Below are 22,358 nucleotides of genomic sequence, written 5' to 3' on the forward strand. Positions count from 1 at the left end.
AGTTGTCAAAATAGTGGGTTGAGTGGCTTCCAGTGGCTTTTGGACTCTTAGTGATTTAATTTCAGTAAGAACCCTATCTTGTTATTGTCAAGAAAACAGTTTATAACCGCAACCTCTACCGAGGAAAGGAAAGAAGCTCAAGGTATTTCAGACAAACATTAGCAAAAACTATATAATAGAAATCAAATGTTAAAAAAAAAAAACAAATGAAAGTAATGTCTTAGATGGAGACATATCGATTTCTTGGCTTGTGGCTCAAATTTCATTATCAACTTATTTCAAAGTGCTAGGTTATAACCTCAGTACAAAATTTGAAGCATGCATTCATTTAATAAAACTTGGCATAAAAGGAAACATTTATTCAAATAGCTTTTTTCCCCTGGAACGGTGGCAGAATGGAATGCATTGCAGGGCGGAATAAGACACAGGGACACAGGAGGATTTTAAACAAGCCCCCAGAGCACATTACTTGCAGTTTCAATCACTACCCCTTGTCTTTTCTTTTAATCTGCCCATGCACCAGCAGTGGCATTTACGAAACGGGCAACCTTTCCCAAGTGCCGCTGTAGACCTATTGTAGCTGTACATCTAGACACTGGTCGAAATATCGAGGTTGAGGGTTTATATGACAGAAATGAGAGCAGAAGCCGAAAGAATTTATCATCGATTTCCCTCCCGCGCTCTCGGCGAGCGGTCAACCTTCGCCTTAGGAGGTATCTAGACACTAGGCGAAATGTTGACTATAGGGTTAGGGACGGAATTGAGATCAGATCGAAAGTAGGAATTTATCATCTCTCTGTTTCTTTCCTTATTTCCCGGTTGAACAGGAAAGGAAGGTCTAGGGTGAAACTGGGCTCCAACCAAGTTGCTGAGGATCCAGTGGTGATGGAGAGCTACAACAATAAAGCCTTGGAACGTGATCATAACGCGGACAGTCAGTTGTAATTACAGTTTAGCTGAATCTGAAGGTTTTTTAACCTTCTGCAAAAAAGCTTTCTTTGGATCGCAGCACTCCTTTTTGAAGGCCATTTAAAGAAGAAGTTCCGTTATAAAAGTCCAAGCTTTCACATTTTTGCGGGTGTGTTTTTGCAATTTAGGTGCCGTTGAGTCGTGCCAAGGTGACTTACTTGACTCAAGCTTCCTCTGAAAAGCTGTCCCACAAAAAAAATGTCATGATATCACCTTAGCAATATGAGACATCAGTTTCTAATTCGAATATCTGGGTTTACTCCGGAAACTAGCTAAGCCAATTTTATCAGTAAGGATCGTAGAAAAAAGACGCACGCTGTTTGTCGTTATTTACGCTCTGATGGTTGATTAACAAGTGGAGGACAACTACACCCCTTTTATACCGGAATTTTCTGTTTAAAGACTTCTAGCTTGATGTTTATAAAAAATTTGAGTTTTTTAAAATTTATCCGCCTAATATCTACAAGGTAAAATGTAGGAATAAATACTATTGGAAGTTTTTCATGAAGAGATGACGTCATGCTGCTAACCAGACTCTTTTTTATCAGAACGGCTGGCTTGTTTAACTCTCAGAGGAGGACTTTTGAACTAAAAACGAAGTCCTTTATTCCTTGACCGAGTAGCCATTTTGCCGGATTACATTACAACATATCTTCCGTAGCTTCCGGCAAGGCAGGAGACTTTTCTTATGGTAATTAATAATTTTGCGGCTCTTTTAAGCTGATTTTGATTCGTACTATGAGATGGAGTTTCGCGTTGGCATGTTCCCTAGTTACCAAGTTTACCAATAACAACACAAACTAATAGGCTACTTCCGTATTGCTTTGAAATTTGTTATGAAAGGGAGGCTTCGTGCTTAGTATTTATTGTGAAAATTACTTTTCATTCATGTGCAATGCAAACCGGCAAAACTAAATTTCACGTAAAAGGCTTTGCACTTAGCCTCAATTTCGTAATAAGGTTTTTACTTTTTGTAATGAGGTTTAAAGCAAATCGGAAATGGCCTATTACTATTACAGTGATACGTCGCTGACAAAAAGAGCTGATGGACTCATCCCTAGAACAAGGATGCAATTAGTTTTCCTTTTCTTGTTGCTGGTGTTCTTCCTAAAGGCATTTCTAAAAGCTTTTTAGATCAAATTGATTTCCTGTTCTATTTAGTTGCTTCACATTACAGTAATAGTAACGTCGCGGAACACGAAACAATCAGCATCTCACTCTGTCAAAAGGCTAGATACCAACACTAAGGGTCAGGCTGAATAAAATAAGTGTGAGTTCTCTGCGTTTTGAAGGATTTTGTCGAGAGCTATATTGGATCACTCGACTGAATGAGGTCTTAGGACGTGGAGAGAGCGCGTGGTATTCTACCCAAATAGTTTCGAGGAATCATGGTATTTTGACTAGGAGGTATGCCATGAAGGCCATTTCTGGAATTGTGGATTCTATCCGCTTGATAAGCATTTTAAATGATTCATCTCACTTGTGTACTATCCATTGTTTCACTTGTGAAATGTGAAGACTCCCCCAACGTGTTTAAACTGACTGGAAGTCGACACCAGGGGTGGGGAGGTTGTGGAGTTGCGGGCTAAAGATATGTTCCAGTCACTTAATGCTGAATCCGTCGACTCCTTTTATGACTACAGTAATTACTTCGCTGAAGAGCAAGCGAAGGGTATGTGTCTCCCGCTAAGTGAAGTTTTCTTCTTTCGAAAATTTTTTTGTCTTCTTATATAACAAGAGTTTAGTAAACTGAGCCATCTTAAACAGGGCCGTATATAGCTGGCGAATGTTTTAGTAGCCTGCGTAGGAGTCGTTTTCATTTCCTTCAAGCCAAGCGGGATAAGGGCGCGAGGGCATTGGGCAAAAAGGAGCAAAAAAGTAGGAGCGGGACATGAGCAATTTTTTATTTGGCAATACATAGTAAATATTGTCATTGTTATCGTTTACCGCATGATGTGACGTATCTGGCTTGGATTCTGATTGGGCAACATTCCAGGTGGGAAACTCCTGTCAGTTTGTAATGTTTCAGGGGATAAGAGTCTTTGTACCATCGCAGTATAGTTGTACAAGTTGTGCGGCTGTATTGTAACGAGCCCACCGACGAAGCAATGCGTTTTAATAAGACATGCTGATGAGAAAAAGGTATATCACGAGTTAATTTAAGTTTAATAAAGTACTGCACGGGCATTGTCTGTTAACTATCCTTTATAGCGGAGCTCCGCGCGCCTAAGGCACGCACGCGGAGCCCCATAGCTAAGAGAATTTGGTAAACCCATGAATGCGGAAAATTTTAGTTTTGGTTATGACGGCACTGTCCGATTGTCCGTACTTACGTCCGCCCGTCCATGTAAGCCATTGTGAAATGCCACACTCAAGTTTAACCCTGCTTCGGCGGGAAGTTGCGTGGCCAGCTGCTTTTAGGAAAACAAACGGTAAATTTGAAGAAAGCTATAAATTCATGTACTCGTTGAATATGTCGACAAACGTGGAAAGAAGAGAAAGAGAGAGCAAAAGAAAACGAAAACGAAGGCGTTTAATAAACAAACTTCAACGTAAAAGACAGCGACTGACGAATTCCAATGAAAGGGAGGCTTCGCTCATAGTATTTATTGTGAAAATTACTTTTCATTCATGTGCAAAAAAACCTAATTTTCACATAAAAAGCTTTGCATTTAGCCTCGCTTTCGTAATGAGGTTTAAAGCAACTCGGAATTGGCCTATTATTAGTATTACAGTGATATGTCACTGACAAAAAAAGCTGCCAACCTCGTTCCGGGGGTCGAGTAGGAGAGGACCCTGGAAACGAGGTTGTTGACTCACCTCTAGAACAAGGATGCAATTAGTTTTCCTTTTGTTGTTGCCGGTGTTCTTCCTAAACTCATTTTTAAAAGCCTTTTAGATCAAATTCCTGTTCTATATAGTTGCTTCATTTTACAGTTATAGTAACGTCGCGGAGCACGAAACAATCGGCATGTCACTCTGTCAAAAGGCTAGATACCAACACTAAGGGCCGGATTGCATAAAATAAGTGAGTTCTCCGCGTTTCGAAGGATTTTCTGGAGAGCTATATTAGATCACTTGACTGAAAATGGTCTTAGGACTTGGAGAGAGCGCGGGAGCGCAGTTTTGAGGAATCATAGTATTTTGAGTTGTAGTTATTCCCTGGAGGCCATTTTAGGAATCATGGATTTTATTCCCTTTACAAACATTTTAAATGATTTATCTTACTTGTGTTAACTAGCCATTGTTCCACTCGTGAAATGTGAAAAGAAAACGTGCTTAAACTGTTGATACATGAGTTAAATTAAACTCCTATTACAGAGGGGAATTTACCGACGAAGCTACCAATACGTTGAAATAAAAAGATGCTGATGAGAATAAGGTATATCATAAGTTATTTAAAGTCCAATAAAGTACTGCACGGGCATTGACTGTTTCGTTTACAACACTTTATTTAAATACACGTATTGGTGGCATAACCAAAAGATCTTGGAAAGATCTGTACATTGTATTTATAAAATCCTGACCCTCGCCTACATACTTGATTTACCAGCGCTTCAACATTTGGAACTTTTTTTCATTTTTACGTTAACGGTCAGGTTGGTTTCTGATAACAACCAATTATCGGAGGTAACAAATTAAGCTATAGCTTAGAGGTATAATCAATGTAAGTAAGGATTAAAATAAAAATTAAAGGTTTTCCTTCTTTCGTTTTGGACACTTCTCAATTCAATATGTGATCCCCTCCATCTCCGGTAGTGTAATTTATAGCAATATCACATGTGGTCTCCTTGCTGCCGTGGATAAAATTGCTCGTGAAATGAAGTATTCTACCTGCCGACAATGCTATGTAAAAATCGAAAAAAAATTATGGCGTCGGGCCACGAAATTCTGCTCGAATTCTGCTCAGAAAAAAAGTGCTTAATCGTTCGTTTTGTACCAAACTGAGGTGAAAGCTATTTCAATATATCTTACTTTGAGCGATACTGGATGTGGTCAGCTGTAATCTATCAACGTATATAAATTAAATATTACCACGACGGCAAGTTATCAGTGCGTACAAAGGATTACATTCATTTTTAAATTGCCTTTCAATTGTTATATATCCTTTTGGCTTTTTTTTTTCGTTGCAGCTAGTACATAGAAAATTAGAATAATAAAATAAGAATATTCTAAGCGTCAACAACTGAAGCAGAAAACAGGACGATGTCCCAATTGATATTCAGCCCCCAACTAAAAATTTCTGTATTCTGCCGGCAGAATGCTCACTGGCAGAAGAAGTGAATTATGATCGAAATTCTGCAAGAAATTTTTATTCAAGTCTATCTCCGATTCTCAGTTACCAATCTAGAAATATTCGGCATTTCTCCTGGGTCTGGCAGTTTACATTTTTTAAATCACAAACGCTCTTTAAATTGGTCTAGAACCAGCTGCGTTCATTTACAATATCTACAATCTTGTTATTAAGCAGCTCAAATTCAGTGCTGCCAACTATTAAAATAATGTTTAAAAACCGAGCAGGAGTGTTTTATCGGTTTTAGACCCGATAAAACACGTGCTGCGAGTGTTATCAGCTGAAAAAAACGCTGCATACTGATAAGGAGGAAGTTTACAGATATAAAGTCACTACACGTGATGTATTATCGACCATTTGATAGGTCAATGGCCTTATAAATTATTAATGAGTTTTTGAAGATATGCGGCATAAAAATGCTTAATTTCCCACACTTATCAGTAACATCTTACCCTCTTTACGAAAATAAAAGCCCTTCTCAATTAAACAAATCCCTCTAATTCATATCCTCTAATAAACGTCCCCAAAGGAGTTCAGTTTATTCCAGTTAGACTGTTGTTCATATAAGTTTCCGAAAAGTCAATCAGAATTGCTTCCAGCCTTAAAAAGGGCATACGAATATAACTGTCTGTGTTAAAGAGTCTTATCTTCAACTTCTTTTGTTTTCGGATTTCCCCGCTCTTAAGTGGATGTTAAAAGGACACAATCTATAATGTTTAGGTGTTTTATACACCTCGGGCATATTTTTCAAGCAGGTGGTATGAATAGTCACCTCCGTTTATTCCTGTATGTTTTCATTTTTTCCTCAAAAGCATCATCGTTAAAGAGGATTTTAATATCTGCGATCAAAATAATAATAAAATGAAAACTATATTATGATCTTTTCGCGGTCATGAAGTGCTCATATAGAAAAGATATCACGAGATTTTCTGTAGGGAATTGAAGAACAAGTCATAATATGATGTCAGTCTTAAATAAGTTTCCTGGAACACAAACCAAAGTAACATCAGTCTAAATCCATCCTGGACATCTGCAGCGAAAAATGCAGTAATTTTAAACATGAATGTACAATACTTTTGTGGTTTCCCTCGATTTAAATCTGTCTGTTAAGCTTAAATGTAATATTAAGCTGGTGACGTGGCCCCTTTAAAAATGTTCGTTAATTTGCTGGCAGTGCCACCTCTGTGATCGTTCATCTTATGAGCTCCAAGAAAGCAACTCCCTAAAAGACTTTCGAAACCTTTTACTGAAAATCGAATAGATCAAAGGATTGCAGGCAGCATTACAAATGTACAAAAACACGCAAACGTTAAATATTATGTTGGAGTATTTACGATAGATTATGCTGCTTTTTACTGAAGAGAAATACGGAACCACACGTAGCAGGCTCAGCGGGAGAATTGTCACCGCAAAAACTGCAACTACTGGCGTCATGATTGTTTTGAGTCTTTTGCTGCGACTTTTCACGAGGTTAATTTGACTGGTTTTGAAGCTGCTGTTGCTGAAACTACTCTCAGTCATTTCCAGGTGAAACGACTGGCTTTTATAAAGCTTTCGTTTGATGGTGAAGTATGTAATCACAATTACGCTCAGTGGAAGAACATACGTTACCAGGCAGACCGAAACGTGGTATGCGATCTGCAGCCAGTAGTTTTCCTGTCCCCAGTTTGCAACACACTTTGGTTTCTTGTTGGGGAACTCGCGGTACTCGAAAACCAGGATGAGAGGCAGTGAAATTATCAGGAAAGAGAGAAGCCAGATGGCAGCGCATACCAGTCTTGGTTTGGTTAAAGATCTGACTGCCAGTCTCGGAACATCGGCGGTCAAGATACGGTGCCTGTCAATTGCAATAGCCGCAACTGTCCAAACTGACACACCGAAAAAGATGTCGATCAAGGGAAAGAAGAAACGGCATACGACTTCACCAAGCGGCCAGTAAGGAAGACGCTCACGGACAACTACCAGAGGGAAGGAGATGAGAAGGGTGGCCAAATCTGAGACCGCTACGTTCCTGATGTAAGTGTTGGGGGCAGCGGCACTGAGTGTGCGGTGTTTCGTTATAGTATAACAAACCACGATGTTTCCAATAACTCCAGCTAAGGCGATGAGACACTCAACAGTAAGACGAATAATAAGCACCCAGGTCGGCTCCATCAGTACCCCCAGACTTGGTCGTCCTTGACTCCGGTTGTTTGCGACCGCCGAAACTGTGTTGTTGGAAGACATTATAGTGGGTCAGCTTTCAGCGTGTCGCAGTTGAAACTGATGTTGATTGAAAACGAATAATCATTACAGCGATCACTCAGCTTTTAAACGATAAGAAACGACAGCAGGTGTTTGCTGTTATGCGGCCTTTATTTTTACCATTTATAAATCTAATAGCCCACAGTCTTTCAATTTAGACTTGTTGCGGCTGCTTCAAGCTATTACGCTCGAATTCACGAATCCCCAGGGCAGATTTAAAAAAAAAAAAACGCTTTGTCGCGAAAACGAAGAGAAAATACAGGAAAGGACTAGCTAACACTTTAAAGGAAAATAAACGCTAAAAACGTATCGACGTTTCGACTACCTAAACTTTTGTTTTTCTTGTGTTGTCATTTTTTGTTCAAATTTAGACAGAGAAATCGTCTTTTTTTGACAACAAGCACCAAAAACAAACTGGCGCACGTGCTTAAAATGTTTGGAGTTTGTCGTCCAAGACATTCTGGGGACATGTCTAAAGAGTTTGCATACGCAGTAATGTATATTTTATGACAGGAAGACTTGATCTCATAATAAACTAAAACATTTTGGCTGATTTTATTGCCCGTAAATTGTTTCTTTAATTATAAACTGGCTTTATGAAGCAATTACTGAAGGTCAGCTGGAGCAGTTCTTTGAAACAGGTAAGTGCTCAGAATGATATTACGATTAAGTAGAAGAAATATCCTCGCAGTTATTTACGCAACCTACGCAGTTGCGAAAAGAAAACCAGTAAGAAATGTAGGCTTGAACAGGGTTCCTGCTACTAAATAAGTAACTGTAGATTCAATTGATGGAAGTAAGAAAAGTGGCAAAAATAAATAAAGTGAAGTAAAGTGATTCCAGCCCATGCAGTGCTCTACCAACTGAGCTATCAAGCCAACTGGGAGCTGGTCATATTGTATACCCCGTGTGTAAAATGAATAAATGAATATGAATATATGAAACATATATTTGAACTACGGGTAAAAGATTAAATAGAAGAAAGATCCTCGCAATTATTTACGCAACCTAAGCAGTTGCGAAAAGAAAGCCTGAATTTGCTTGTTTAAAGGAACCAAACGAAATCGTCTTAAGAACGCTTTCTGAAGATATGGGAAATGAATGGTGTGGTGGTTGTTTTAACACTTTATGGGAAATTCGTTCAAGCACGTGTCAGTTTATATTCAATGCAACTCCCACTTTCGGTTAAGAAGAACTAAATCGCCAATAGACTGATCAATGCAAGAGTTTTTGGTTATCAATTGTTCTTAACACCAAACAAAATGACTTGTGAATAATTTATAACCACTTCTTCACAGGAAGCTTTATAAGGCAGAGCCAAATTTTATTTTGCCAACTGACAAAGCGTTAAAAGCGTCATTTGCAAGAAATTGCACCGGAAAATGTTATAAACAAATTGAATCTTACTGCGATGTCGACAGTATGTCGACAAATTAAGTGAGAAACCCTTTTCAACTTGGTAATAAATGAACATTAATAAATAAATATGTTTCAGCGTATTGTTCGGTATTAATCTGTACCTGTTTTTTCCTCTTTCCTTAGACACGTATTGCATTCCCATCTGTTATATAGAACTTATTTTTCATACTACTCTTGATTTATTAAAGCTGCATTTGGAGATAATGAAGAGCTCGCAATGCAACGTTCCATTAAAATTAATATCTGTTCCCTGAAAGGCTTTTTTATTTTTCAATAAATTTCCATTCCAAAATGTCAAAAGCTTTTTCAAAGTCAACGAAGAGCAGCATGCAACGGATGCTCTGCTTCTCCGCATAACCTATTACAATATTTAAAGCCTAACATTTTCACCAATTGACCTGTCTTATAATTAAAGAAAACCTGTTCTGTGAGTCATTGTTAATTTTATGTCTTGTGGTATCTTTTTCATTCTTGCCGCGATAGCCTTTGGTTGCAGTTTTGTAATCACAGTTCAAAAGCAGGCTCATAGGTCTCCAATATTTTTTTAAATACTGATGAGGTTTGTTTTCTTCGGAATCAAAGTTATCAATCCCCTTCGTTGAGAAATGGAAAGTTAACATGGCCTTTAATGAAAGATTCTACTTCACCATTACATCATGTGAGGATCGCGTGCGGATTGCACGACTGGTCAGCTCAGCTCAATGCTTTCTTGCTTGGCGTATCAACCAGAGGTCTTTTTAAGCTGTCGCCAAATACAGAAAATTTCGCGATAATTTCGCAACTAAACACGAAATCATGTTGTAAGGTACGGAAGCATTATCTGGAACCATAGTTTAATGCGGTCTAAACTGGTGATATCACCAACGAACCATTAGATACGGAAAAAAAGGGTTAGCCGACGAGACATGGCAAGAGTCTGAATCATGAAGTCATTGTATCTAGGACCAGCAATTGGCACCACAAAGGAGAAAAATCCCGACCTGGAAGCAAATGAGCAACACAAAGCCTAAGGGAAATAAAGAGGCTCTGGTATACCTAAAACCGAGAGAAAGAAACAGCGAAGCTAGGACAAGAATGACGCGGTTACGTGCTCAAGCGAAAGCACGAACGGTAGTAGTAGTAGGCATCCTTCAGTCTCTGGAGAAAATGGTGTGCGCCCTTTTGGGTCAGTCTTTCTGTTGAGAGCAGCACCGGATGTGACACAGCAGTCCAATCCTAGCATGGCAGTCTCTGCCAAAATCGTTACGCGCAAAGTTGGATGGCTGGTTTGTGTCCGCTGTTTGCTGTCTCTCTTTACGTTGTATCCCTTTGTTCTCCAGCTGGAGGTTCCTCTTCTCCTCTCCACCCCTGACACCATCACGTACGGTAAGACGACAGCCGTCACTGTCATCTGCGAGGTTTTCACAGCTGTCTGGGTTGATGTCCGTCAGTTTCAGGTCCCGCTTGCAGACGTCCTTATAGCGGAGAGCTGGGCGGCCTACAGCGCGGCATCCCGAGGCTAGTTGACCGTACAAGAAGTTCTGTGGGGTGCGACCGTCCAGAATAGTCGACGCTGACAGAGCATGAGATGCATGCTGAGCGAGCCTGCTTTCTCCAGAAGAGCTGTGTTGGTGACTCTGTCCTGCCACCTGATGCCCATGATTCGTCGGAGGCAGCGAAGGTGGAAACACTCTAGGTGATAATGGCGTCAAAATTGGATCTTGAGTTCGCCTTGACTAATAGCTGACCCAGAGAAGTCTACTCCTTGCAACTATGAAAGCTGGCTTTGATCCGCTTGCAAATACATTGCTTTTAAGGACGAAGACAAACGAGTAGGAAACCGCCGTCATAAGTCTCAAATAGTGAAGAAAACTCTGACTTTAATGGGACCGAAGATACCCCGCGTTAGCGGTGACATTTGAGCGACACAGACTCTATAATTAAAGATTTAGGCTTGAACGGGATTTGAACCCATGACCTCTGGGACGCCGGTGCAGTACTCTACCAAATGAGCTATCAAGCCAATTGGGAGCTGGTCATGTTCTGAATTCATAATATACACGTGAAGAATGAATGAATATAGATATATGTGTAACATGCGTAACATGTATATGCACTGCGGATGAAAGATTAAACAGAAGAAAAGATTCTCGCAGTTATCTACGCAACCAGACTGTTTGCGAAAAACCTGAAAAAAATTCAGGCTTGAACTGGGATTTGAACACACGACCTCTGCGATCTTTTCTGTCTGTTAGCTTTTAAACAGTACGGTGATATCAAAATAGATGACTAAAGTCACGCTTTTCATTTATCCAAGTCCTTCGAATTTCTTCTAAATAGCACGTACCATTTTCGGATTGCTTATTTTTCAAGGTTTTGCAGTACCATCCCTTCGAAACTGATGACGTATTCAATTTACAGACTATACAGACTATTAAGAACGAGAGAGGCCAGATGGCAGCGCACACGAGTCTTGGTTTGGTCAAGGATCTAGTGACCGCCAGTCTGGGAACTGAACATCGGCGGTCAAGATACGATGCCTGTCAATTGCAATAGCCGCAACTGTCCAAACTGACACACCGAAAAAGATGTCGATCGAGGGAAAGAAGAAACGGCATACGACTTCACCAAGCGGCCAGTAAGGAAGACGCTCACGGACAACTACCAGAGGAAAGGAGATGAGAAGCGTGGCCAAATCTGAGACTTTGAACGCAGCAGCGCTGAGTGTGCGGTGTTTCGTTATAGCATAACAAACCACGATGTTTCCAATAACTCCAGCTAAGGCGGTGAGACACTCAACAGTAAGACGAATAATAAGCACCCAGGTCAGCTCCACTAGCACCTCCAGAGTTGGTAGTCCTTGACTCCGGTTGTTTGCGACTGTGGAGGTTGTGTTTTTAGAATGCATCATAGCTGAATTGCTTTCAGCGTTTCGCAAATGAAAATGATGCTGATTTAAAACAAATACTGATTGCAACAATCTCTCACCTTTTAGGCGATAAGAAAAGACAGCAGGTGTTAGTATTATGCCCATTTATCAATCTAATAGCCCACATTCTTTAATTTAGACTTACTGCCGCTTCATGCTATTACGATCGAGGTTGAAAATTGGTTTGGCAGATTTATTTTGCTCGTTTAGTCACGGGAAAGAAGATACGGCAATAAACAAAAGGGCTACTTAAAACTTGTGATGTCGTTTGTTTGTTTTTGTTTAAATTTGAATTAATCTGAGAAAAAAATTGTCTTTCTCCACAAGAAGCACCAGAAACAACGGGCACAGATACTCAAATTTTCAGAGTATGTGGTACAAGAAATTTGGGGATGTGTCTTACGAATTTCCTTACCGCAACAATGTATATTTTATGTCACAAAACTGGATCTGATAATGAACTAAAACCTGAATGGCCGATTTAATTGCTCCTAAAATTGGTCTGTAATTAAGCGTTTTAAATCACTTAATGAAAGCTAGTTGTGGCGGTTCTTTGAAACAGGTAAATTTCAGTAGAATATTACTGTTCGTCAAAACAGTTGGGCGACAGCAACCGCCACATCTTTGGAGATTGTTGCTGCTTTGCAATCATTCCATTTTTTCAACATCCATCCCATCTGACAATTTCGACTACAGTTAATTTAAAAGCAGCCTCGGAGCAGTTTACACTAAAGAGTCTCATGATCAGTCATTGGAATAACATGCCTTTTTTGTCATTTGTTTTATACGTTGATGCCATGCTTATAGCACGTCTAACATTGCGAAACAACAAAATCAAGTATAAATTGTCAAACATAGAGATAAGTGACTAATACACCACGCGAGTGAAATACGAGTGACATACGGATAAATATGAGTGGAATACGAATACATGCAGATAGATACGTAACATACGATATGCCTGAAATGTACCATTTTTCCTTTGTACAATATACCAGGAGCCATAATCAAGAATAAATTAATATGAATATATGAAACATCATATATTTGAACTGTGGATGAAAGATTCAATAGAAGAAAAATCCTCGCAGTTAGTTGCGAAAAAGAAAGCCTGAGAAAAGATTCGTGTTTGAACGGGATTCTAACCCATGACCTCTTCGATGCCGCTGCAGTGCTCTACCAACTGAGCTGTCAAGCCAACTGGGAGCTGGTCAATTGTGTAATATTGTGTGATATACGCGTGAATGATGAATAAATGAATATGACTATATGAAACATCATATATTTGAACTGCGGATGAAAGGTTCAATAGAAGAAAGATCCTTCCAGTTAGTACGCAACTTAAGCAATTGCGAAAAGAAAGCCTGAAAAAGTTTTTTCAGGCTTTCCTTTTCGTAACTGCTTAAGTTGCTTACTAACTGCGAGGATCTTTCTTCTTTTGAATAATCAGGAATGAAAATCGTAAGTCCAGATTGCATTTACTATTTGCGCACACATGCCCGCGCGCCACACATGCGCGCACCCTATGACTTACGTTTACGACGACGTTGCGCGTAGGATCAACGCTTGACTAATAATGGTGGCAATGGAAATTTAGCGCGCACAATTGTTCTTAGAAGATCCTAAAATTTATTTAAGGTTGTTAGGTCTGCGATAAGAGGAGATAAGAGAATTTGGCGGGAAAAACTCTTTAAGTTTAGGGGGACGACTTCAAAAGATGGACCACACAAACGCCCGAAGTGTAATTAAGAACGTGGTACAGGATAATTGGAAAGCTGTTGTTAATATCATTTGTAAGCATCCTGCGGTGAAATCTGCCGACAAAGCTTGTTCCGCGAATGCGAAAATTACATTTTACTAGTTGGCACCAATGTCTTTTAATAATTTTGTGATCTTGTCGAAAGCAACTGCTTTTAAACCAAAGTCATTTGACTGCAACTGGTCTTCGATAACACTGCGAAGCTGAACAACAACCACGATCGAAGCCGTGATGGCAAAGTTTTTCGCTATTACAAAGCTTTGATGTGTAATGGATTTCCCGAAACCAGTGGGAAAAACGGCTATTACATCTTTTCCCGACAAGAGCGCTTCTACTGCTAGCTTCTGTCCTTCTTTGAGAACTAAGCCGCCGACTTGATCGCTTAAATTTACCAAGACATCGCTGCTACTCTCTTTCACGACTGAAACCATTTTCCTAGTGATCTGAAGTGCTGACATCAAACGTGTGAAGAAGTTAATTACACATCAAACTTGTTTGACAGCAGCTATTGTTTATAGACCAATCGGAATTTTCTGTTGCTGGAGCGACGGGAAATTCGAACGCGTTTGTTACAGTAAGCAGCGCAGTCCCTTTCTTTTCCTTCTCTCCCCCAGTCTCTTCTCGTTTATTCTCCTCGCTCCAGTCTCGCTGCGCTGTGAGCGCACCATCTCGACTGACCAGAAAGGGACTGCTTGCAGTCTATCAAGGACCCTGTTCGAGGAATTTGTTATTTTTGTGCTGGTTTGTTCTTTTAAAGGCTCAGAATGGGAAATGTATTACTCACCGTTTAAGGACCCCTGCTCAGAGATTTTAATGTAATATAAGCCAACCTTAAAAATCGCGGTTATTAGCCCTGGACTTATACAATTTCGTAAGGGGTTTTTGGTGGGCTTATATTGAAGGGGGTGGGGGAGGGGGGGCGAGAGTGGGGGACTTATAACTGGAATAAAAAAAGTGTTTCGAAACAAGCTGATGGCAAAACATAAGTTTATTTCACTATAAGACCAAATTCGAAACTCTAACTTAAAGTGTAACCCGAACATAACAAAACAAGACTTTGATCTCAGATCTACTTCAAAAGGTTAATTAGGAGTTTCCACTTCAAACTCGTTTTGTTCAACATCGTCAATGTCATTGTCTGAGTTATCCGTCTCAAGGTAAATCTTCTTCAATGGCTTGATCAGCTGACGGCATCTTGAAATTGGGAATCTATTGGCCTATAAGCGGAAGGGAGGAGGATTTATAACCAGGGGGAGCTATAACCGAAATAAAATATTGGTTTTCAAATAGATGGGCCTATAACCGAGCCCCGGCGTCAGGTTGACCATGGTACCATGGTTTTTCATTGCCAACCATGTTTGACCATGGTTGACAGTGTTGTAACCATGATCGCTGACCATGGTGTATGATCACCTCACGACCATGGTACACTGCCAACCATGGTCAAAAACTAAATTATAAGGTTTTACTGGAAAATTAATAACAAATAACAGTTAAAAGTTAATCACTTCTTGGCTAAAACACTGCTCAAGTTGTAATGTTGTGAAATATGACTTATTACAGTGGTGCTGGTTGGTTGAGAGTTCAGTTACGTTACATAATGTAAATTGAATCGGAAAAGTTTTTGGGATTCAATAGAATTTATTGCACTACATATTTTAATATTTGCAACAGTCCTGGTAATACTTGTAACTTGACTGTACATATATGAACTTAACTTCAACTTTATTCATTAAAAAAGTTAAGATTGATGATGTATTCTGCAAGTGGAATATATAAAATGTCTTGTAATGCCATGGCAACTTATAAGTAACTGACAGTTTTCTTTTGACCTATGTGGCATAGAAATTTAATGAGCATTGGTCAACCGTGTAATATGGGCTGCAATGTAATAATAAATTTTAATAAACCTAAACCTTGTTTACTTATTTGCTATTCAATATGTCATTATCGCAGTCTTTCACACCTTGGTCAATACAGAAAGTACAATTGAAGGGGTGCCTGGAAAAAAGCCTTAAGTGACTTCTGATAAATAGCTAGATTCTCCTTCCAAATTTCAGTGTATTTGCTTGTGAAACAAAAGGAGAATTTGACCTTACATCTAAAGTCACTTAGGGCATTATTCCACTCCTTCAATTTTGGTCCATATCTTCTTCAGACCATGGTAAACTGTATTAATACATGGTCCTTATCAATGTCAGACCATGGTCAACCATGTTAATACATGGTCCTTATTTATGTCAGACCATGGTCAACCATGTTAATACATGGTCCTTATCAATGTCAGACCATGGTCAACCATGTTAATACATGGTCCTTATCAATGTCAGACCATGGTCAACCATGTTAATACATGGTCCTTATCAATGTCAGACCATGGTCAACCATGTTAATACATAGTCCTTATCAATGTCCGACCATGGTCAACCATGTTAATACATGTATAACGTTTTAAATTGTTTCCATTTTTGGCCATGTTTGACCATTGTTTAACATGTTTATTGACCATGTTCAACCATGGTCGGCTCTGGTTTATATTGTCCCATTTCTACAATCATTTTGACCATGGTCGACCATGGTCAACCTTAGTGCAATTTAACGTTCATGGTTGACCATGGCCAGACCATGGTCACACCATTGCCAAACCATGGTTGACCATGGTTGTGGACCGTGATCAACCATGGTAAAACCATGGTAGAACATGGTCTGTCCATGGTCCTGTTGCAGGGGAGGGGGCCTATAACCGAGATTGTTTTTCTGAGCAATTGTATTTCCTATTGTTTGTTTGCTATATTTCATTAGTATCTTTTAAGCAATTATTGCTTTCTTTTGGTCTAATTTCGTAATCACCTCTATTATTGTATTATTGCTGTAAAATCGCCTTCAATTTATTACGTAACTTGTCAGTAGTTTAGCTTAAAGTCATTGTCGCAAAACCGTATAATTTTAAGTCTCATTCGTAAACCGGTTCCAGCTGTAACTGGTGAGGGTCGTGAGACTGAAACGTTTTTTAAATTTTGATTAATTTTAAAACCAAAGCTGTTCATTTTCAGTCTCTTTAACCAATTTTTGCCATATTCACTAAATACGGACTTCACAGAAATCAACACAAGTAAGGAAATGAGTGAAAATTTGGTTCAGCCAGGATTTGAACCTGGGTGAGATTACCGGTCGTATTCCTGACACTGAACCAACAACCCTGACGACCTGATTGTTTTATTGACCTTATAGTGATTAGTTCCTGAGTGACTTTTATCACATTTTCTGCAATCAGGACTTTGGTGTTTTTGGAGGTCTAAAATAACTCATCAACTTAGTGAAGTAAACAGGTTTTAATGGTGGTTCAACAACGAAAACTACAACGAACCCGAGGACATGTTAAATCACATGAACTATTACTATGACATCAGGCATTCCTCCCTTCTTTATGAAAGTCAAACTAACACATAAAAATGCTAACAAAGTTCAAGATCAACAGGAATGTTTCTCAAACAGTTCACTGGTCAAAGTTCTTTCATCCGGCATATGTGTTTAATAAGTGGTTGGGTTGGTTTTCTTTCGCGTTGTGGGTAATAACGCCCTGTGTTAGTCGCTGGTTGCTATGTTAGTGGCACTGCGTGCGGGGAGAAGCTGATTCTTCCACATTGGAAGCCTCTTTAGAATTCCCTTGTCCAGGGGAAGTTTGCCTGTTTGAGGCTTCGTTGACTTCGGGTCTGGTTTACCAGGTTAACGGTGTGCAATTCTTTGGCAGAATTGGCTCTGTCATGATAGGTGAGCTGGCTGCAAAGTTTTGAGGTAGTAGAACTTCGGGTTTTCCCCTGTATCTGCGGTTATGTCTTGACTCCAAACAGATATTGTAGGTGATCAATGTGTCGCTTCCAAAAGAATTTTTTTCCTTTAATTTCGCATGGTATGTCACCGGGCCCAGCTTTGATACGATGACACCTTTGGTGCATGGATCTCGACTTCTTCTGTAATCTTGAACCAGAACAAGATCTCCGACAGTCAGCAGCCTCTTCGGAGCCCTTGTTTGCAGCTTGGTTGGCTTGGCAACCTTCTTCCTAAGATCTGGGCGTAGCACATCCAGTCTTGCACGTACTCTGCGATTCGTAAGCAATTCTGCTGGCGTACATCCAGTCGTGGAGTGGTGCGACGGCTCAAAAGGAATGCGTATTAATTTCTTCTAGATCTGTGCCAAGGTACCAGGATCTCTCTTGGCCACTCTCATGGCTTGTCTGAAGATTCTGACTGCGTTTTTCTGCTTCCCCATTTGAAGCAGGGTGACAGGGCGCGCTTGAAATGTGCTTGATCTAATTAAACTTGAAAAAATCCTTAAACTCCTTGGCGATGAATTGGGGACCATTATCGGTTACCGTAGGTAATGAATACAAAGCGTAAGGCGTGTACTGTCACTTCCGCGGTAGTACTGAACATACATGTGTAGTACTTCTAAAAATTGGGCCTTTTCATCTGTATTAACAAGGAACGATTCACCATGAACAAACGGACCGCACTAATCAACGTGTACTAGCTCGCTGCCAGGGTCGATTTGGCCAAATCCACGGGTTGTCTAAAGTAAGCGGTATTTTTGCGTTTGTTACCTTATAATTCCTCACGAACTGTTCTATGTCAGAGTCTATAGTTGGCCACTAGACATGTAAACGAGCCAGTGAGGGCTTTCATACGAACCATTGCGGGTGATTGAGGTGTAGCTCCGCCATCACAGCTCCTATCAGGAGTCGAACCTAAGACCTTCCGATTACTAGTTCGGATGCTCTACCCCTGAGCTGCAGGAGATTTGTGGGATAAGGGTAGTAAACTAGGTTTATGTGACTTCTTGAACTTTGTTCCACACTCTTCAAACTTTTTAAGTGTCTTTTGCAACTTCAATCTGCACATACTGCACATCATTCGCACCAGTGATAATCAAATCATCAAGGATGCTGGTATGCTGGTATGGTACTTAGGTCTAGCTTAGTGAATGAATCTCCTCCACTTAACGTTGTCAACTGTTCTTCAGGCGTAGTCATCGGATGCTCAGAACATCCAGATACCGATTTAAAGTCACCTTGAAATCACGACAAATTCTGACTGTTCCATCTAGATCTGGCTTAAGAACAGGTACAATGGGCATGGTCCAATAACAACTTTCTACTTTCCTTAACACTCAGTTGGGTTGGCTTATTGAGCGTTAACTAATTTGATGCCAATCTAACTTGATTTTCGACAACTAATCTCTCCCATGACGGGAAGACCTTTTTCCTTTGGTGACTATGATAGGCAAATCAACTTTTTAGCCCTGACATTAAACGTGACCGGTGACTTCACCAACTACGGATATAGCATGACGAGAATAGGTTTTCAGTGTCAAATAAGACTTTTGTCCTTGAAAAAAATCTTTTTTCCGACTATTTAGTTGAGAGTGTTTCATTACTAAGGCGACGCGATCCTGATTGTTCTCCAGGTCTAGTCTCTAATGCTGCATCCACGTTTTATTTCAAACTACCTTACATAGGCCCCTTTTCTAGTATCACCCAGAAAGGGATTTGTCACCTTATAACACGTTACTGTAATAACTCAGGTATCACATTAGCCCTTGCGTCCTTCAAGATCGGCAATATGTTTGGCTTAGAAAATTTATAACCAAGAGGGCTCCGTTCGTGTGTTGTATAGAAACTTCTTTGCGTGGGCGGAAATGTCTGTTACGTTAGCGAAACCGCCTGGCATTTTTCCACACACGTACGTGGGCACTTGGACACTGATAGAGCCTCTCGCGTATTCAAACATCTGGAGGTTTCTAAAAAATACCATAATGTTTTGGATCATGCTTCCACCAATTTTCAACTCAAGATAAAAGAAGCTATTCATATTCGGAGGGAACAAGTTACTTTCAGTAAATAAAAATTAAAATCTCTCTCTTTATAGTAACACATTGTCACGTATTCTTTAATTATTCTATGAATTTTTTTTTGTTATCATGATATTTCTATGTACTTATTATAAATTTAACTTTGTACTTGACGATTTAAAACTGAAGGTGACAGAAGAGCTGTCGAAACACGACTTTGAAAATCAAAACTGTGGTCGTTTTTGTCCTAAACTTTTATTGCAAAATTTCCTTTTACTTAACGATAGTAAATTTTTTCTTCTCTTCGTGTTGTCAGAAAGACCTGTCACATTTAGGGAGTACATTGTTATATTGTCACCTTGCATTGAAATTCGAAATAAAAGATGGGAATGCTCCTTTGTTAAAAGTGTCGAGAAAGAAGTTATACCGAAGCTGCCGGGTTTTGTAACTCGTAGGTCTAAAAGTAGGTGAAAAGAATAAGGAACATGATGAAGACAGATAATAGGGACACAAAAATACACACAGACCTATATACAAGCCGTAAAATAAGTTTCGCCTGGGAGTTGGTTTTCCGATTATCGGGACATTTACGAATAGCTTGACGTTTTAAAGAACGTTGCTGAAAAAAGTGGTAAAACATATTTCCCTTGCTTTCTGGAATTTCTTTATTTGGCCCTTCCGTGACTCGTAAAGGAGCGGATGGCCTTTGATCTTGTGAATATGGAGATTCGATCCTTTAGATGTTTCTTGTTTTGATACATCACCGGTATTTCATCCCCATACACAGGAATCTTGCAATAATTGGACGTGGTTTGGAACTGTTGGGTTTTCCTAGACGATGTATTCTTGAGAACTCAATTTTGTCGCGGGGGCGGTCGATCTTAAGCTGCTTCTCTAACAATTTGGAGGGAGGTAAATATTACGCTCAGAAGCGTTTCTTTTAAGTTTCGCAAAAGTAGCGGATGGCCTGAGATAAGATAACTTTATTACATCACATTTAGGACATCTCTAATTAAAAGAAAAAAAATATAGTAGAGCCCCGCTAACTCGAACTCCCAAGGGAAACCTAAAATAGTTGGAGTTAGCAAGGGGTTTGAGGTAACGGGGTTAGTGTTGAATTTTAAGTATTCTGTTAATAATTAATGAAATATCGTGGTTTTGTCATTCTTTCACAATCATGAGTCATCTTAGTGCAATAAAACCAATAAGTTTGTTTTTAAAGAGCCCTTGAATAAAGTTTAGTTTGGGAATTTTAGCAAATATTTTAAGAACATAACAATCAGGTACAAAACAAGGCTGAGATCGCAGTACACATGTCATCGGTAAAGATTAAAGACTTCAACTCGTCAACCAGCTGCGCTGTGTTCTGACATATTTGAACTGAAAGACGTTTTTTAGATAGAGTTCGAGTTAAATTTCAGTTAAGGGAAAGTAAAATTAGTTCGAGTTAGCGGGGGGTTACAAAGAACCGAGTTCGAGATAGCTGATAGTAAATGACTGATAAGATGAGGTCAAATCCAGGACAAAACGGAAATTTACTCATCATAGTAAGCGGGGTTCTACTTTAGTCCCAAAATTATTTGCAAGTGTTTAAAACATAAAGGCATTGTTATAAAAACTAAGATACACCAAGATAATAAATTTAAATGCCCAGACGATAATACAATAGATCAATGAAAAAAGATAGTTCACCGCATGGCAATACCTCGATTAGCTAATAAATAATTTACGCCAACACTTATCACTAATTCGCTTAAAAGTATGTATGCTACGATAATTCATAACCTCTAATGAAAGGACACAAATAAAATGAATGCTCTTTTGAATTGGCTTTTGTAAAAGCTTCAAAATTCACTCACAATTGTTCCAAGCGACTAAAAGAGGGATATATTTCTTTTAAACATGTCTAGCCTCCAGCAGTTTCTTTTGTTTGTGGGTTTTCCTCCCTCTAAAGTGGATACGAAAGAACACAATCTAATGTTTCGGTGTTTACTACACCTCGTGCATTGTGATATGAATAATCACCTCCCTTTATTCCGTTTATATTAATGCTTTAATTTTCTCTCAACAGCCTCATAATAATACCGATTTTAAATTACCTTCTTCCGTACATGAAATGCTCATAGAAGGAAAGATATCAGAGATTATCTGTAGAACAAATCACGATCAGTCTAAAGCGAGTTTTCAAAAACACAAAGAAAAAACAAAATATCAGTCTAATTGCATCCTAGTAATTTGCAGCCAAAAATGCAATAATTGTAAACAAGAATGGAGCATACTTTTGTGGCTTGCCTCAATTTGAATTTGTCGGTTAGCCTTAAATATAGTGATATCAAGATAGACGAATTAGCCTATTTTAAAATGAGATCACGTATTCTTTAACTATTCAGTTTTGTCATTAGCATTTGTATGTACTTGTTATAAATTTAACTTTGTAGTTTACGATTTAAAACTGAAGATGACAGAAGAGCTCTCAAAACATGTTTTCAAAAATCAAAACTGTTGTCGTTTTTCTTTTTTTCTGCTATCCAGACATCTTATGAGCTCCAAGTAAGTAACTCCCTAAAAGACTTTCGAAACCTTTTACTGAAAATCGCATAAATTAAAGGATTGCAGGTAGCATTACAAATGTACAAAAAAACACAAACGTTAAATATTATGTTGGAGTATTTAAGATAAATCACGCTGCTTTTTAATGACAAGAAACGCGGAACCAAACGTAGCAGGTTCAGCGGTAGAATTGTGACCGCAAAAACTGCGACTACTGGCGTCATGACTGTTTTGAGTCTTTTGCTGCGACCCTTCACGAGGTTAATTTGGATCATTTTGAAGCTGCTGTTGCGGAAACTACTCTCAGCCATTTCCAGGTGAAACAACTGGCTTTTATAAAGCTTTCGCTTGATGGTGAGGTATGTAA

General features: G+C 39.2%; 3 protein-coding genes across 8 annotated transcripts in view; 1 reads left to right on the forward strand and 2 right to left on the reverse strand.

The window, feature by feature from the left end:
- Nucleotides 1-3,156, forward strand: part of LOC146484985 (mucin-like protein) — a 37,075-nt gene extending 33,919 nt beyond the window's left edge. For all 6 annotated transcript variants that reach the window (XM_085103867.1, XM_085103865.1, XM_085103866.1 and 3 more), the window contains one exon: nt 828-3,156. In XM_085103867.1, the coding sequence (XP_084959993.1) occupies nt 828-945 (118 nt within the window). In that variant the 3' untranslated portion in view covers nt 946-3,156. The remainder of the gene's footprint in view (nt 1-827) is intronic.
- A 2,383-nt stretch (nt 3,157-5,539) lies between these two features.
- LOC146484986 (orexin receptor type 2-like) lies at nt 5,540-7,942 on the reverse strand. Its single transcript, XM_085103875.1, has one exon. The coding sequence runs from the start codon at nt 7,487-7,489 to the stop codon at nt 6,461-6,463; it is 1,029 nt and encodes a 342-aa protein (XP_084960001.1). The 5' UTR covers nt 7,490-7,942; the 3' UTR covers nt 5,540-6,460.
- Nucleotides 7,943-19,500: 11,558 nt separating this feature from the next.
- Nucleotides 19,501-22,358, reverse strand: part of LOC146484987 (substance-K receptor-like) — a 3,591-nt gene continuing 733 nt past the window's right edge. Inside the window, exons 1-2 of the mRNA XM_085103874.1 lie at nt 21,785-22,358; nt 19,501-21,668 (exon numbers count right to left, since the gene is read on the reverse strand). The exon at nt 21,785-22,358 is cut by the window's right edge and continues 733 nt beyond it. Coding sequence (XP_084960000.1) covers nt 21,979-22,358 — 380 coding nt within the window. The 3' untranslated portion in view covers nt 19,501-21,668; nt 21,785-21,978. The remainder of the gene's footprint in view (nt 21,669-21,784) is intronic.

The sequence above is a fragment of the Pavona decussata genome, unplaced genomic scaffold, assembly GCF_977016875.1.
Source record: "Pavona decussata unplaced genomic scaffold, jaPavDecu1.1 SCAFFOLD_28, whole genome shotgun sequence".
NCBI classification, from domain to species: domain Eukaryota; kingdom Metazoa; phylum Cnidaria; class Anthozoa; order Scleractinia; family Agariciidae; genus Pavona; species Pavona decussata.

What these genes read in the sequence shown, in the direction of transcription:
- LOC146484986 (XM_085103875.1), bottom strand. Translation starts at nt 7,489, where the DNA reads ATGTCTTCCAACAACACAGTTTCGGCGGTCGCAAACAACCGGAGTCAA.